The sequence below is a fragment of the Sinohyriopsis cumingii genome, unplaced genomic scaffold (genome assembly GCF_028554795.1).
Source record: "Sinohyriopsis cumingii isolate HCF-2022 unplaced genomic scaffold, ASM2855479v2 utg000673l, whole genome shotgun sequence".
NCBI lineage: Eukaryota > Metazoa > Mollusca > Bivalvia > Unionida > Unionidae > Sinohyriopsis > Sinohyriopsis cumingii.
In genome coordinates this window covers 650,877-670,257 of record NW_028315923.1, presented here as the reverse complement: position 1 = coordinate 670,257, position 19,381 = coordinate 650,877, and the positions used below count along the sequence as shown (strand labels likewise).

The 19,381-nt window shown below is 34.5% G+C and overlaps 1 protein-coding gene across 1 annotated transcript in view; it reads left to right on the top strand.

Moving 5' to 3' along the window:
- The first annotated feature begins 282 nt into the window (after positions 1-282).
- LOC149773324 (protein mono-ADP-ribosyltransferase PARP14-like) overlaps positions 283-19,381 on the top strand; it is a 60,815-nt gene continuing 41,716 nt past the window's right edge. Inside the window, exons 1-4 of the mRNA XM_089946460.1 lie at positions 283-498; positions 4,118-4,211; positions 12,265-12,429; positions 17,816-17,881. Coding sequence (XP_089802586.1) covers positions 292-498; positions 4,118-4,211; positions 12,265-12,429; positions 17,816-17,881 — 532 coding nt within the window. The 5' untranslated portion in view covers positions 283-291. The remainder of the gene's footprint in view (positions 499-4,117; positions 4,212-12,264; positions 12,430-17,815; positions 17,882-19,381) is intronic.

Genomic DNA, 19,381 nt, shown 5'->3' with positions numbered 1-19,381 from the left:
AGTTTCAGGGGGTTTTGTTCAAAGCCTTCAGGGATGAAAAAAAATAATCAGTTTTTGTTGCTACTCACTCAACTAAGGTAAGGGGTATAGCACAGCTGGACATGGAACCCATATTTGGCAGTTTAATCCCAATGATGGTCTCCAAAGATCAGAGGCATGAACAACCCCATTCATCAGCTGCAGTTCCAGGCCTGAAGTGCCTTTAGCCTGAAAGGTCTGTGGATCTCTGGCCTAAATTTTGGAACCTTTTGAAACAGTCTTTTCATTTTATTACAGATGCTTCATGAACTGATGAGGAAATGCCTGGATGAATGTAACAAAAATGGTTTTGCAAGTATTGCTTTCCCAGCCCTTGGAACAGGAGCTCTGAATTACCCAAAAGATTTCGTTGCTAAGGAAATGTTTCAGCATATATCTACCTACAGCAAGGATAATCCATTATCATCAGTTACAGACGTAAGATTTGTGGTCTACCAAAAAGATCTGACCACAGTACAGGTAATGTTGTTTGGCAGGTTAGATTATCACATATCTAATTGTAAATTTGCTACTTAACTACAACAAGTATTTTCATTCAGTTTTTTTTAAAGCTGTTATAGGTAGATATTTACTTGATTCCTGCCTGATTCTGCAAGATACAGTGCCCCCACAATATAACTGTTTTTAAGGGAGCAAAAAAAATAATCAAACAAGAATATTTGGCAAAACTTAAATTTAAAGTCCCTAATAACAGTAATGTCATGTGCCTTTCTTGATTTACAAATATTAGAATTTAATTTAGCATTTGTAACCCAAAGATACTGCAGAATTGAAAGGGGGATGGTTAGAAAGCATTTGTCACCCTATGTCTGCCATGGATTGAGCATCCATCAAAAACTGATTTCTCAAAATCCACAGACAAATTGTTATGACTCTATGGTCTTAAACAAAAAAACAGAAAGAAGCAAAACCAACAAGTTTAGTAAAATCAACAAATAATTTAATTCTCTAAATTATAAAACTAAAATTTATGAGGGACTTAGAGAATTGTGAGTTAAATCCCAAATAATCCACAAAGTTCTATCACAAATCCAAAACTGTTGAGTGTTTCAAATGAATTCTGAGTCTTGAATGTGCTGATATACCAATATCCATGAATGAGCTCTGTGCCAGCAGTCTTGATTTATGATAAAAATATAATCCTAAATGTCCTTGAATGAAATTCACAATAATCCCAAAGTAATGTTTTAGTCCAAAAAATCAATGAGCATTTTTTAATTCCAGTGATAAATAATTCCTCTCAAAACACAACTAAAATGATTTCACAGAGTATGAATGAATAACCTTTTTGATCTCAAACTTATGTACATCCCTACTTGACCTATGTCGCAGTAGGATTTTCTGAATAAAAGATTATTCATCTTAATGGAAAAGTTTGCTTTTAGACCCTTCTAATGTCATAATCAAGGCTAGATCTTGATCTCAAACCCAAGTAAACATGTTTACAAATCATAATGAACCGCTCGGGTGGCCTAGTGGTTAGAGTGTCCACCTCGGATGCGGGAGGTCGTGGATTTGATCTCCGGCCGAGTCATACCAAAGACTTACAAAAATGGTACTAACAGCTGCCTTGCTTGGTGCTCAGCATTAAGAGATTAGTGTTAGGACTGGTCAGCCTGCTGTCAGGATAATGTGACTGGGTGGGACATCATGCTACATGTCTGCGGCATGATGCCCCAGTGCTAGACATCACTATAAACTGCCACACTGCAGACATCGTAGCAATATGACTGAAAAATTGTTAAGCTACATTAAAAATCCAAATCACACAAATGACCCTTACAATCTACAGTCATGGACAAAAGTTAAACACAAATAAAGCTGCCTTTTCCCCAAGAACATAGAGTTGGACTGAGACTGAAAATTACTTCAGCCTGATGTCCAGGTCCTGCAGTTTTTACCATTGGACCCAGCTATTTTTACAGATGAAAAATGTAGTGGACTGAGTCTCAGTTGAATCATAATAAGGTATAATATGCCTTGTAGAAAACTGAAACAGTGACATTTAACAGAAAAAATATTTACTTTTGTAAACAAGTACTGAACAGCATAAGATGTACCATATTAGTTGTGTGCTGATACAAAAGTCTTGTACCCAGGAATCAAGAAAACAAAATTCAGCCACTGAATAGAATTGGATCACTTTTGATAGAAAGTATCTGCTGAATACTGAATTAAATTTGACCAACTTTGATTAAAAGCATTCTGGTATAGAGATAATTTACAATTATTCAGTTGATGATAATTTGGCGTGAAATACTGCCAATGTTGGAAAAATGAAATGTGACCACTGTTGCCAAAAATAGAAAAACATTTAGACATCTTTTGAAAAACTGCTCAAGAGGGCAAACTTTACAGAAAACATCCAGGTGTTCAGATGTGTACTGTGATGCTAATCTACTTCTGAAAGGTAGCAATCATTTATGCAACCCTATCAGAAACTATGGCTGAGCAGAATTTGACCAACTTTTACATAAAGCATTTTGGCATAGATTCATTCAGTATTGGACAAATGTTTTGATGTGCCATCCTATAGGAAAGCTAGTGAAACCTTCAGTTTGTTTTCACAACATATGCAGTCAACAACACAGGAATACATTTCAGCAGAAAGCATCCTGTTATCCAGATTTTGCATCAAATTGCTATTGCATTTGGCTGTTAGGCAGCTGTTAGTCAGTTGACCAAATTCAAGCCCACTTGGAACTCTTGTTTAAAATATTTCACAATGCATCATTGATTACTCTTTAACATAAGGGACCTTACAGAAGTCTCAAATATCTCACAAATATAATTAAAAGAAAAAATCGCTTTCTGTTATGCACATGCCTTTAATTCTAAAACAGCATTTAACTATCAAATAAATACCACTTCATCTTTTTAAAGATATACCAGTTTAATAATAGTTTATGGATGTTATTACAACAAATGTAACTCAGAAATAAAAGTGAAGAGAAACATGGAAGTCAGCAAATAAACTTGTTGCAAATAGAGGTCATAGCTGTATTTTTAGCTCATCAGGTCATGGGGCCCAGTGAGTTTATGGAATGGTCCATCATCCATCATTTGTGATCCATTCAAATACCACTTAACAATTTGCATTTCATCTTCTTGTGAGAATTTTGACATTATGCCCTTTACAATTTTTGAAGTAATTCCAATCTGCCGTAAAACATATGGCCACCATTACTACAAATAGAATAAACATCAAATGCCCTCTTGTCAACACCACTTTAAAAAATCTGACAATGTGTAACAGAAATTTAACAGTGGCAATGATAGCTTTGAAATATTTACAGACAATTCCAATCTGTCCAAAAAAATGTGCCTGATGTTACCAAAATAGAAAAACCTGTAGATGACTTCTAAAAAACTGCTTAGCAAAGATTTACCTGATTTGAAAGAAACATCCAGGCATTGGGGGCTTTCAGTTGTGTACAAAAAAAGCTGATCTACCAACAAAAGCATGGCCACCATTACTAAACATTTAAAAATCTTTAAATGATTTCTTTTAAACCATTCTTAAAAACTTGATAAGTTTTGACAGAAAGCATCCAGGCATAAAGGCATTTCAGGTTTATACCAATCCACCATCAAATATATACACTATTTCTAAAAATAGAAGACACTTTAAATTACTTCTTTTCATGAACTGCTTTGCAGAATTTTACAAAGATATTACTGAAAACATTCTGTCATGAAAGGCCTTGAAATTTGTACAAATATTTACCAACATGTATGACTGCCATTACTATTATTAGAAAATCTTTTAAATGAGTTCTTAAAAACCACTGAAAAGAATTTGACATTTAGCATTCTGGTATGAATGGATATTAAGTTTATGCAAGTTATGACAATTTCCCATCAAACATGGCTGCTGTTACTTTAAAAAAAGAATAAAACAGATTTTGACCAAATTTAATAGAAAATGTCTTAGGTTATTGGCATTTAACATTTCAAGAAACAATGCTGATCTGCCATACTTATTGCTTAGAATAGAAAAAAACATTTGCACAACTTTGTTCTGAATGAAAGAAAGCTTAACAGAATACAGCCAACTTCAGAGTTTTTCTTTTTATAGGCATTTGAATTAGAACAGCAGACAAGGGGTAGTAGTTGGGCCAGAATTGGGACACGGGCTAGTCGCCACAGTCTTCCAGCAGAGAACAGCAGTAGTAAGTCAGATTCATTATTCTACAAATCATATGTTTAGCAACTCTAAAATCTATCATAACATGTTGAAGTTATACATGGTTTTGGTAACATACATCACTCCCTCACTGTAATGTTCTTCATTAGAACATGGTTCATTTTAAAAGGTGTATATGGGTTTTGATCCTATTACATTTACTGGTAGTAAAATGTTATATGATGTACTTCATTATAAGGCAGTCTCACTATAAGGCAATATACTCTGTGGCTATAATGGTCATGGACAGTCTTATATTGGGGGAGTACTGTATATAAGACCTAATTTGTAAAACTTTTATATCTCTTTTATTTGGTTTTTATAAATTTACAAAAGTTTGATGACTAGAATATTATGATTCAGATCCTGGGATCAACTAGGTGTGTATGACATCACTGAAATATGTGTACAGTAGTATTAATAAGAACTGATGATGCTGGATAATCTGGATGTCATTTTTTTAAATATAATCCAGGTAAATTCTGTTTGGACATTGCTATCTTTTAACTGAAAACCTTGTTTGTGCAATTAAAAAGTTGCTTGAGGAAGTCTAGTTAAATTTGGCAGACATATTTGTATTGATATGTTGATGACTTGATCTTATTTTTGGGCTATTAAAGCATGGATTCAATTTTTAAGACATTTATGGACTTTTGGATGCTTCATCTGCAGTTGGGGAATATGTGACTTATAAACACTGATTGAGTTTTGCAAAAATGGAGTCCATGTTTGAAATTTCCTAACATTATTATGGGGACAAGTCACCATTTCAGAACATCACAGATCTCTTTGAATTTTGACCAGCATCAGTGCAGCTTTGCATAAACACAGGGTTGTGGTTATTCTTGTGACTCTTAGCTTTTAGCTTTACTGAAGTGCATTTGCGATGACCTTCCATTTGTTGTCCATAGATTAGCACAAGTTTGTTATTGCTGTTCCTCATAAACTATCTGGAGTATTGCCTGGAAAATTTTGACATACTTATTCATCTTGAGGTTTAGTTGGTCCTAAATGAAAATCGTCTTGCTAGGACAATCATTATAGCCATCATAGTGGACAGTTTAATAAAATTTTATTGTTCATTCTCCAGAATTGGTTAATCCAACAGAACCATTAAATCCAAATGTCCTTGAATGTTTCACAGTAAATCTTTTCAGTTGTTATTATCCAGATATCTTTATAGTGAATGTTACAGCTCTGCAATTCCAACGAAGTAAATATTAAATAAATGAATCGAGCCCTTCAATATCGCATCCTAGATCAGTAAAAGTATCAAGAATAAATGACTCCACACAGTAATTCACATATATAGTAAACTAAGAGGCAGTAGCTAGAATGGAATACAAAACTTATGAATGAATCATCTGAATTTCAAAATATCAATTGCAGTAAATTAAATTAGCTGTTCCAGTTCTAGCCAATCAGGTCAGTCTGAGCTTTTACCAGCACCAGTATTATTGTTGGATCACATGATATTTACTTGAGCTGTTTCAGTACCTTGAACTTGCAAATTTATGAAATCATACTAGGCACTATCCATGACTCCTCTCTAAAATATTGATAAAACATGCATGAAAATAATTACTTTCTGTGAAATGTTTAAGTTTTAAACCAGCCATTTGCATTTTGATGCAAACTCTATTGTTGTCATTTCAATTGCATTTGAAAGGCTTAGCTACTGTTAATACCATGACATCGCAGTACTTGTCACTCGGACATTTGTTGAATGCATTGAACCCTCGTGCACATCTAGTTTTAGGTGAATCAATCAGTTTTTGATTGTATGACTGGACTGTTTAATAATCTGTTTGCTTCAGCTATTTCCCTAAGTGACCCTTTAGCAAAATTGGACTTTACTATTCACTCTTTCTAAAAATAAACTCATCCAGCATCAAAGCATGCATTTGGATGAAATTGATCAAGATTACCAAGAAGTATTATGGGTTCCAATCACTTTACATGGGATTAACATTAGCAAAGCTGTTCATTTTGGAGTGGAAATGGATAAGATAATGCTTGGAAATGCAGGACGTTGGTTAAAAATATTTGAAATAAATAAATCATTTTCATGCAGATTTTATCAGTAATGTACATTTATTTAGTCAATACAAGGTGCAGATTGTCCAAGGGTAAGCAACAATCAGCAGTTTTTAGCTATACTGGTCAAAGGCCAGAAGAGATCATATGATGGCCTGTTGTCCCTATTCTGTTTGTTACCTGTCCATTGGCCATCCATTGCCACAGTTTTCGTCTACATTTCCTAAAGTATTTGTAGAATTGGCCTGAAACTTTACAAATAACATTCATTGTAAGTTCTAGTTGGTCCTAATATGAAAATGGTTCCCTTCAGATATTTAGTATTACTGTCACAGTTAGATTCATAAACACTTGTGGCTACACCTTCTGAATGGATGATCATAATGACGTGGTGGTTGTCATTAAAAGACTTCCTTTAAGTCTAGTTAAACCTAAATGAACATAGTATCCCTCAGATGTCAATATGGCCACCACAGCAGCTGTCGAATTGAAATTCATTGCAGCTACTCTAATCCAGAATGGATGGCTGTATCAACAATTTGTCACCTTAAGACTTATGATGTCTGCTTGGTTCTAAATGAAAATAGCACCCCTAGACATTCAATGTGGCAGCTAGGGTGGCCATCTTGAAATCCTGCTAATACTTCGCAACTCTGGAATAGATTGTTTGCTTGTACACTCCTGCCAATTTTAAAAATCTAACAGTGACCATCAGGTTAGAAATTATAAATTAATGAATGAAATGACCAGGTGTTCTGTGTTTTATTAATATCCTTCATGCTTTTTACTTTTAAATTTGGTATGGGGTACAATGGGAGGCTGTACAAATACTAATGATTGACATGGGTCTTCCCAGAAGGACTTGTTGTTGCACTAGTTGGTCAAGAATGAAAATAGTGAGAGTCTAATATTCATTATTGCCAGCAGTATGGCCTTGAAAATCCCATCATTACTACTACTCCTGAATGGATGGTCATTTTTTTATGCGGAATTTTCATTAAAATATTTCTTATGATGTCTGGTTGGTCCTAAATCAAAATAATGCCAGTCAAACATTCCAACATCATCACCTTGCAGTTTTAAAACTCTTCATATCACCATTTCTCCTGAATGAAAATGGTGCTGATCAGACCTCCATTTTCATGACCATTGTGACCCTGTCGAAAATCTTACTGCTACTTCTCCAGAAATAATACTTATAGCAAGCACTAAATGACTTGTTTTATACATTATAGGTTCTAAATAAAAATGGTACTGATCAGACCTGCAATATGTGGCTACTATCATCTTAAACCTCACTTCAGAAAATGGCCATAAAGGCATGAGCTTTTCACTAAAAGACTTCAAGTGATATTGAGCTGACCCTAAACAAAAACAGTGCTGATCAGTGGAGGCCATCCTGAAAATTTGTTACTCTATTTTCCTCACTATGTATAACTGTTCTTGAATGAAACCAGTACTAATATGACATTCCAAAATTAGAAAAATCTCATAAGAGCTCATTCTCCATGGATGACTATATTAATATAAAATAAAAACAAAGATGAGAAAGACTTCTTTCGTGGAATATATACCTGTTCCTAAATTAAAATTTTGCTGATCCATCTCCAAAATGTCATGCAAGCCTGAATATCTTTTTATGACTACTTCTCCTGAATGGATTGTGATATTATCTTGAGTTTTCACTTAAACACAACAGCAATATGCAACTGGTTCTGAATTAAAATGGTGTATATCTGACCTCCAACATGTCAACATGGCAGATATTTTGAACATTGTTATCTCCCATTGATAATGACATTGACATGGAGTTTTCACTTTATAACATTTCCTGCAATATTTAATTGATTCTCATTAAATATCATACAGATAAAGCATGAACATATCTTCATATTTGTGAAAGAATTTTGAAAACCTAAATGACATTACAGTTAAATCAAAAGTAAATGTTTGCATTTTGATCCCCCATTGAGCTTATAAATGTAAAGATCTTTACATATGCAAGTGAATTGGACAAGACTTTATTTTGATTGCATTCCAATGAACATGTTGGTAGTTTACACAATCTGGCATTGATTTTAAGGTCAAGTGTCTTGATAAAACAGTATGAATGGATTTTTATCAAATACAGTTTGTGGATAGATTGGAAGAATATCGTAAATGAAGCTATTTGTGTTGCTACACTTGTTTTTCCCCCAAAATATTAAATACAGATTTAACCAAATACAGATCTAATTACAAAAATCTCACAACCTACATGTCCTTGACATATGAGGTCCAATAGTCATGCGATATCAACAGTAAACCCCTTTCCAATGTTGTTTTACAAAAATTCAAAAATATCAAATGAAAGTCACATACTATTTGTAAAGAATGAAAGGACACATAATTCTCAATATATTTATTCCAAGAACAACAACCAGAAACCTGTCACTGTTGCAGCAATTGGGAGAAAGTAAGATTTATCAAGAACAGAGCACATGTCAAGGATGGTGTTGTTGTACTATCGCATTTACATATGCTCTCTGCTTGATGAATCTGGTTTTGTGGTGGCAGATTCCAACATTTTGATAGGCAATTGACTCTGACAATACACTCTGACATAAATATCCAAATATCAAAATGAAGTGAGAAGGGTAAGAGGAAACTTCGATTAAAATTATGGTGCTAGTAAAAATAGCCCCATGAAACTTCATTTCGTTCCTTAATCATTAAAGGTTGCAAACAAAAGAAAAGTGTCATTTGGTCTCAGTGAGTTTGAGCAAGAGCTTAATCTATCAGTTAGTAATTTTATTTAGGAGCCATTTCTTCTGATAATGATATAAAAGTGTTTGAGAGTGTAAGAGAGAGTGTGTGTTTGTGTGTGTGATCTAGATTTTTAACGTAGCTTTAACAATTTTTCAGTCATATCGCTATGATGTCTGCAGTGTGACAGTTTATAGTGATATATAGCACTGGGGCATCATGTCGCAGACATGTAGCATGATGTCCCACCCAGTCACATTATCCTGACACTAACCTCTTCATGCTGAGCGCCAAACGAGGCAGCTGTTAGTACCATTTTTGTAAGTCTTTGGTATGACTTGGCCGAGGATCGAACCCATGACCTACTGTATCCGAGGTGAACGCTCTAATCACTAGGCCACTGGAGCAGTCTGTATAAGAGAGACAGAGAGATAAATGAGTATATATATATATACACACAGTTGTAGTTTTCTTGATTTTGCAAAATAGCTAAACTAACAACATGTATCTTGGTAGTATATTACTACTGTTAATGTTGTTGTTGTTGTTGTTGTAGGGCTTAACGCCATTTTTCAGCACAAGATAGGCTATACATGGCGGCCAGTATTAATGGTGGAGGAAGAACCCGGAAAACCCCCGGAAAGAACCACCGACCCACGAGAAGCTACTGGCAAGCTTTCTCACATAACCACATTAGCCGAATCCGAGACTCGAACCGACGCAGACAGAGGTGAGATGGCAGTGATCCGTAACGGTGAGCGCTTTAGACCACTCGGCCACTCGGGGCCCCCACTACTGTTAATAATAATACATGTATAATAATAACCAAAGTACTGTTAATGGTAATGCTGATGCTATATGGTCCATAGTATGTCACCTGTCTGCAAAAGGCCATTTTTGCCTTTTCTTCCTTGGTGGCTGCTGTTCACAGCTATGACTAATTGACTTTGCTCAGCCTTCACATATGACCAAAGTTACTAAAAATTAAAAAAATGACATTTCCAGAACAAAAACAGAATTCAGTTAGATTGTATGGAGAGCATTCTTGAGCAGGCCATTTATTGTTCCTATAAATATTGTTTCCATTACAAAGAGAAAGAATTTTTTAAAAAAACCTGCAATTTTAAAAAAAAACCAACTAAATGCCTGTAGACTTCAATCAAATTGAACAAATGGAAATGCTGACATCAGGTTCTTGGATTTATATCAAAGATGGTAGTCTGCCATCAAATATAGTTACTGCTAATAACCCATTGACTACTTGGCCAGCAGCTGATAATGTCACTATTAGGCCAATTTTGAACAAGTGAATAGATGGATCACTGCCATCTCACCTCTGTCTGCATGGGTTCGAGTCTCGGGCTCTCAGCCAATGTGTGTATGTGAGAAAGCTTGCCAGTAGCGTCTCGTTGGTTGGTGGTTCTTTCTGGGGTTTCCTGGGTTCTTCCTCCACCATTTATACTGGCCGCCATGTAGGGCCTATCTTGTGCTGAAAAATGGCGTTAAACCCTACAACAGCAACAACAAAAAGAAGTGAGTAGGATTAAGCCCACATGATTCTCTTGTTTTTCCAATAGCTGTTAAATGTCACTATATAACCAATGTCAGCCATGTGAATAAAATTAAGCCCACATGACTCTCTTGTTTCTATAACTGCCAAGAAATTACATGACATTATTTGGGACCATGCTGTATTGCTGGGTACAAACTTGGACCAAATAATCAATGAAAGTTTGAGCCAAGCATTCTAAGTTTTTCATGATTGCAGAGAATGTTTGCACATGTGAAAAAAATTATTTTTAACATAAGCAATAACTTGGATACAATAAATCATAATCAAAATATTTACAGAAATTGATATCTTTTGAACACCACAAAATCCTATACTCAAACCATTTGTTATTATGAGGTTTGAAAATGGCTGACATGAAAACATTGTTTGTGTGTGAATGTCTGAGATTCTGTGTATTACCTTTATTAACATATCAGCACAATCCTGGCAAATGCATGCTAAGCAAAAGAAGGGTTACAAAATGGTAAAGGCATAAACCTTGCCAAAATCCCAAGAAAGATAAACCTCACCATCTAAAATCAGCAGATGATATCAGGTAAAGATGTTGCAGAACTTTCCCAGAAAAGTTTACAAAGAAGCAAAAACAGAAAACTTCTTAACTTATTAACTGCAGGAGATTTTTGTCATCTTTGCCTGAAATTGGAATAGGGAATGCATTTTGGGGGTTACTTCTAAATACATTCAAATACATCTGCTTTCAAGAGATTTTCATTTAGCTGGCTATCTAGTTGTGTTACTGATGTTGTGTGGCTATTTTACTCAATGCATGTGCAATCTTAGGCCAAAAAATCTTAAATCTGGAACTGACAACTGGCAAATTTTTGGTGTAAAAACATTGGGTCTCAAAAATTATGTTTTCCTTTTTGTATTTGGTAATGCAACTTGAAAGTCCAGATTTTTTGGTGTCATTGTAGAGCTAAATTTGTCTGCTTTTCTGTAATACCACCCACTTTGATATATCATAAATGATCTTGACACTACAAATCTCAGAAGTAGGGTAGAACCTCATGATGCATAAATGTGGCACTAGGTGTTAATGAACTAATAAGGTTTTTAGAAATTTCATACAAATTGTCAAGCAATGTGTGTTTTGGTAATTTATGTGAAATATTGATGCACAAATGATCAAACAGGCAAGGAATATTCAAATTTGATGACTTCATTGAAATTCACTCACAAACTACTGGAGAATTTTGTCATTTTCACCTGAATTGGGAGAATGAAGTGTATTTTGTGGGTTACTTCTGAATGCATCCAGTTACATCTGCTTCGAAGAGATTTTCATTTAACTGAATGTCTAGTTCAGGATGTTGTTTTGGGCTGCCTATTTTGCTACATCTGTCTGCTCTTCTGCAATACCACCCACTTTGGCATATCATAATTGATCTTGACGCTATAGAGGTCAGAAGTACCAGGGTACAACCTTATGATGCATAAGCATGGCACTAGGGGTTAATTCGAAGTAAACATTTTTCTACTTAAAAGCTGCAATGTTTTATAAAGTCCAATCTCTCTGAGCATCATCACTTCATGCCTTCAGCCATAAACATGTTTCCTCCATTAGTCACCTCCTACAGTACGCAGAAAAGTGCATCAGGTCAACTGTACATCTCAGTATAAAACCAGCCTGATCATTAAGTAATTATTGATCATTCATATACCATAAAAACTACTTGCATTACAGAAAGTTTGGCTGCTCCAGCAGTAGCCATGGAAACTGAAGAATCAAGATTTGCAGATGGCTTTACTTTTGGGAAAATTGATGTGAGGATTTATGAAGGGGACATAACTCAGGATGATGCAGACTGTATTATTAACAGCTCCAATGAAGAATTAGACCTTTCTCGAGGTAAGATTTAGTTGTTAAAAAAATGCAAATGGAGGATATAAATTGTCACAGGCATCCTTTTTAACAAAGTGGAATGTTATCAGTATTTGTCCCATTTTTGCCTCTCTTGGTGGGGCCCACGAGTGGTCTGAAGTGCTCACCATTCCAGATCACTGCCATCTCACCTCTGGGTAAGTGAGAAAGCCTGCTAGCAGCTTCTCATGGGTCGGTGGTTCTTCCTGGGGTTTTCTAGGGTTCTTCCTCCACCAGTTATACTGGTTGCTATGAATAGCCTATTTTGTGCTGAAAAATGGTGTTAAACCCTACAATAACTACAGCAACCTCTGCTGGTCATAAACCAGAAGAGCTTATGGGATGGCTTGTTGTCTATGGGCGCTTTAGGAAAAGATGGCTTTATCACAAGTTTACATCCAGGTTTCATTTCACAGATGAACGGTGGGTGTCCAGTTTTTAATATTAAGTATATGTCTTATGAAGAGTCAAAAAATGCATGCACAAGGAAGATGTTATGTACTCACACATATTTGTATGATATCGTCATCTGCAGCGCACATTATGAAAATGCGGATAAAGAACTTTGGATATTGGCAATTGTGTGGCCATATGCTAGTTCAGCTCGGATATATTTTTGTCTGATGCCAGCTTCGTTTAAGAATGAAAATATATTTTTTAAACTCCTGCCTTAACTCCTAACTTGTGAACTAGCCAACAGATTTCAAATTGCCAGATATGCTTACAAATGAAATTGACAAATTTTAAAACAACCGTTTCTAAATCACCATCCAAACAGGTAAGATGAAAAGAATGACATTATATTGTTTCTGTTTAATTTCCATATATTATTAACCTCCTTACAGGAATATGTGTACACTCAATTTTGACCACAAGTTAGGAACTGACTAAGTCATGTTCAAAGATATTGTTTTCTTTGATAATGTCAAGATAAAAAATTTCCAACAAAATGTGATGGATTTAGATTTTTTACAGATCAGAGCAAGAGTACAGTTTCTCAAGCTGTTTGAGGGTCACACTTTTCCCACCAAAACATAAGAGTCCTAGGGAAACATTACTGACATTTAACTTCAGCAATGTCATTATGGTGATGGTCATAATGATGATGGCAAAATAAAATTTTAATTATGTTGTGCTGATTATATTTGTGGCGAATCCTTAAATACTTCTCAGTGTTGTGGTTGTGTTTACACTCTGCTAGATTGATTGTTGACTTGTACCTCAAAGGGGTACCTGGATGTAATGAGATGACTTCACAGCATCATGTATACATGCCAACCATAACGCTTTTGGTGTAATCATTATGTTTTTGTATTTTTCACCAAATTACATTTTACACTTGCTTATTTATGGATTGTGCTATTTCGATTCATTAAAAAATTAAAAAATAAAATAATATAAAGTTGTTTTTGACATTTTTATTATCATTTCTTTAATTCAGCTCATATAAATTTGAGAATAATCTTAAAAAGATTACTATGTAAGAATAGCTTAAGAATACTTTCCATATTTGCTAGTATAGCAATTGTGTATGACCCATTTCCAAGAAAACTGATGTGTTTTTTAATATGTGAACTATGCCTTGCAGATTCATTATATTGTTAAGCGAGTTAGTTAGCTGACCAGTCTATGCTTTTAAAGAAAATGGTGCCATATGTTTACTGAAATGCTTATTGTTGTCAGTTGTGGATGTTATATGATGGAAGATGTTAGAGCAGATGGATCTTTGGAGACTTCCAAACATGTCAGATCAGAAAAAAGGACAAATTAACACTGCTTTACAAACTTGAAGAAAATGAGAGTAATGTAGATTACAACACTTCATTGCAGAATTCCACTTCACAATCATTCAGCAAAGGTTACACATTTAGTTAAAGTACATAAATAATTTTTCAGCATATGTTTTGTTTGTATACTGGTTCTAATCCACGTGGATTTTGCCCAATGTGATAAGAATTTTGACCAACTGCAGAACCAGGTTAGTAGCAAAAATAAATGCATCTTTTCCATATGTGCTGTAATTCTGGAATGTAATATATCGATAACACTTTTTATGCCCAAATTATGCATTTTCTTGCCACTTATAATAGCAATAATTATGCATATACCTCTCACGGGTTTTACTTGTATGATATCAGCATGGGGTTTTCAATACAAGACTTCTTCTAGTTGGTCCAAAATGAAAATGGTACCATTCTTACATCCAGTACAGTCATCATGGCAGTCATAATGAAAATCTTGTCAACTCCTGAGACCTGAACAAAAAGTCATATCAGCATGTAATTTTCACCAGAAAACTTCCTTTGAGGTCTGGTTGGTCCCAGGTGAGATTGGTGCTGATCTGGCTTCCAGCATGGCCTTTACAGTAGCCATTTTGAAAATCGTGCTGTTAACACTCTTCCTTTATGGATGTTGTATATAAATATATATGGATTTATCAAACCACAAAAATTACAAAAGACATTGTGTGATGTCTAGCTGGTAATATATGAACATGGTGTAAATGAGGCAGCCAGTATGCCCACCATGGCTGCTGTCCTAAAAACCTCATTGTTGCTACTTCTTAACAGACTTTCTATGACGGATAAATGAAAATGATGCTTATCTGATATCCAGTATGGCCACAGTGGGAGCTGTTTTTAAATCTTACTGCTGCTCGTCTTACATGGAAAGTCTTATCAAATTGAGATTTTCACCAGCAGATTTATTATGATGTCTGGTTACACTAAGCAAAAATTATACCAATCTGACATCCAATATAGTTTCCTGTGGTCTTTTATTTATCTCAAACTTCATTCATGAATAGAGGCAGAGGCATATTGATTAAGGTCACTGAAGCTTGTGTGTTTGTGTGATAGGGATTTCTAGCATAGCTTTGAAATGTCATATCACTACAATGTCTGTAGTGTGGCAGTTTATAGTGATGTCTAGCACTGGGGCATCATGCCACAGACATGTAGCAAGATGTCCCACCCAGTCACATTATCCTGACACCAGGCCGACCAGTCCTAACACTAACCTCTTAATGCTGAGTGCCTAGCGAGGCAGCTGTTAGTACCATTTTTATGAGTCTTTGGTATGACTCAGCTGGGGTTCAAACCCACGACCTCCTGCATCCGAGGCAGATACTCTAGCCACTAGGCCACTAGAGTGGTCATCACTGCAGCTGAAAATGCAGTTACCATATTCTTTTTCCATAATATGATTGAGTTTTCTTGGGCTAATTTTTTCTAGACAGGTCGAGCAGGGGCAATTCCCTATTGATTTTGAAGCCAAGACATGAAAGGTCAAGGAAACTAGAACATACATTTTTAAATTTTGTTGGTTTTGGCCTAATAAAATCAGTTTCCTGAATTAGGTTTTATCAGACTTATATATAGTAGATAGTCATCATTTTGACAGATACACCTGCCTATTTATTTTTAGATCCAGAAGTCAAAGATCACAGGAGCTAAAATTGTCATTTGTGTTCCACATGATAAACCTAATTTTTGTACGCAGTTTTTATAAACATTTACGGAAGTGTAGCTTTTTGATGAGTCTGTGATTAATAAATCAATGGTCAAAGTCATGTTAATATTGTATTTGTAATAGCTGCACTTTGTCAAGGGGATGATCTGTTTTATTTTTATCTTCATTCTATTGTACAAATAAAATACGTGGTGAAATTCATGATTCCATTTGAATAAAAGTTGGGGAATTTTCTGAAAAGAGAATAGATTTAAAGAAGAAATAAAGGTAGGGCTTGAAAATACAGATGTCTGATTTTGATACAGTGGCATGATTGTTTAGATTTAGGTCAAATGCTCCAGCAGACCCAGTGTTGTCATGAGAGAATTAGGGTGACCTTACAGTTATATCATATCATTTGAGTAGTATTTGCTCCAGACAGAGTATCTTATAGAGAGGAAAAGTTAATGGCACAACTTGCAATAAATTTTGTGAGAAGTTACCATTGTCAGGAGTTGTGAGATCATAATGATAAATATTTGCATTATTATTTTTATCACATGGAAACAAATAGGTGGTCATGTATGTTGGAGTTTTTTGTTTGTTTTTATGTTGTTGTTTTTCTTAAAATAAAAAAAATTGAGACAAAAAAGAGCAAGTTGATGAGAAACATTGTATATAGTGGATAGATTACTTTCTACACATTATCTTTAAATGACACATGTTAATAAGATATGATATAGATTCATATGTGAAAACAAAGAAAAGCTATACAGCTTTATGTGTAGTACTGCAATACCAGTAAAGGTTTCATGTTATGTCATTTAATAAAAGATATATCAGTGGACAGATTTTTACATTTATAGTCAAAGATACTGAAGCTCTGAAACTTCGAATAGATTAAACACTCCAAAGCAGTTTGAACATTTACATCTTTAAGCAACGACATTTCAAATTAAGTCGTACACAAATAAACCTAGGTGTATGTGAGTTACCACAGATTAAATTGATAAAAAAATATTTGAGATAATTAGTGCTTGAATCAGAACTGAAATTCCAAATTTGCAACCTTTTGCATAGTATGTTTGTGCTTAAATGTATGGTAAAACTGGCTGCTAGCTCTGGTGTTGCAAATATCTTGCATCTGTAGTGGTATCCTTGGAAGATTACTGTTCCATTTTGTGAGGTAATGTCTTCAAATGCACCACCCCTATTTCTGGCCATTGAATAATTTCATGTTCTGACTTTAGTGCCAACTTTTGTGTCTTTTTTTCTGTTCATATGAGCAATGAAAACCAGACAATACATAATTTATTTTGCTCTTTTGATATACATGTACTTTTGTATTAATTTAAAGATTCTGTATGTCACTTCACCTAAAACTTTGAGCCCAGCACGTGCCCTGCATGAATCGGATATGCATGAGTTTTCCGCTAATCCAGAGTTTGGTACATCATTACTCAACAGTTTTGAACCCACTGAACATCTTAATTTGAAGATATAAATTAGTCCATTATCTCTTCTTTGATTAAGATAACTAGATTAAGGATTAAAAGTCTATGGAAACCTGCTAAGATTGTCATCTCAAACAAATTTAATATTTAATGAAGAGCTGTTGTTTGCCAAAGATGGAGATTATCAAATAATTAATTATGCTTTGCATATTTTTTGATTTTCCTGATGTGTCAGTCAAACAAAACAAAAAGTAGCATCTATTATTCAAAATAATATTGTAGATCTTTAAATCAACCTACAAACTATTATATTATTGTACCAAGCTAATTGTACCTCTAGAGAGTAATTATACAACAGTTCTTGAGAGTTGATTTATCATCCAAAAAGTTTCATGGACAATAAAATCTGCCTTTAAAGCATTGTACTAATAATTAAGAACTTAATTTACATGTTTCAATTCATTAAATAGGTGCTGTTTCAAATGCAATCATGCAGAAAGGAGGTGAGGCCTTGGCAGCTGAACTAAAAACACAAGGTAATAAGAAATCAAAGGCATAGCATCAAGATGTCCCAAATCTATTTTATATGCCTATCTTAAGATGGTCATATTGTGTTATGTTGTTGTCAGATTCTTCCTGCATCCATCCATCTATCCATAAGTTAAACATTTGCTTCCTTGAAGAACATTCATGCCAGACTACACTAACTAGGCTGGTGAATGATTGTTTAACAGCAATTAATCAAGGTAACCTTGTAGACACCATGTTTCTTGACCTTTCAAAGGCTATTGACCTTGTAAATCACAAAATCCTGCTGGAAAAGCTCAGCATATATCAAGTTAACCATGAAAGCTTAACTTGGTTTCAAACCTATTATGGAGGCAGACAAAAACAAGTTTCTATTTTAAATAAACATTCAGATAAGAAAATGATAAAGTCAGATGTTCCACAAGGATCAGTTATTGGATTGTTACTCTTTCTGCAGTACATCAATGATTTACCGTATCACATTGAGCTATCCACCACCAGAATGTTCGCATATGACACAACATTATATAACACTGGATCAACAGGCCATGAGATTAGCACTAAATTAAATAAAGATTTGGTTTTTTTTTTAAAATTGGTGTGAACACAATGGTATGAAGTTAAATGTGGCCAAATCAAAAGCCCTGATCATGGTAGCTGAGCAAGAGTAAAGGCTGAGAAAAATTATTTCAAAAAGCAATGATAATAGGAATGCATATACAACAGTCTGAAAATGAAAAACTAATTGGTATCATGATTGACAATATCTTGTGCTGGAAAATACAAGCTGATAAGGTCATTAAAAAGTTAACTTACTGATTTATCTTTTGAACAGAATAAAATCCTATCTCCCTCAATAACAGAGAAAAATATTCTACAATGCATATATTATGCCACACCTAGAATATTGTTGTTCTAACTGGGGTAATAGTGGTACAGCAAGTATAATTTTGTAACATATCTGTGCATATATGTGACAGAACCAAGACATCAGATCAGTAGATTTTCAAACTTTTGATATGTAGATTGGCTTCTTAATCAGTTTTTTTTAATGTGTTTTAAGGTGGTTGAAATCAAAACAAGTGCAGTTATTTGCCATAATATGTATTCTCTTCATATTATAATCGAACAGCAAGTTTTGAAAAGGAATCAGATTGATGGCAATGTTACAATAATAATTAATTAATATGAGTCTGAGTATTATCATTTTAATGAAAAAGAAAGAGTTGTGTGTCTCAGAGTAAATTGCAATGATATTTGTAAGAATCCATAAGCATGTTTACTGCCTGATGATATTCATTGTGATTATTATGTTTCAAACTTAACAGGCTTCAAACAGTTTTCTGATTAAAAATTTCCACAATATGATACTGTCTACTTAGGTCCGGTGATATCATTTGTTTCTCCATTTACTGTCATTTTGTATGAAACACACAATGCAGACAGACAGGAGCTTTGCTGCACACTGGCACAGACTTAAACTCTTATTTCCAAGCACTGTTGAACTT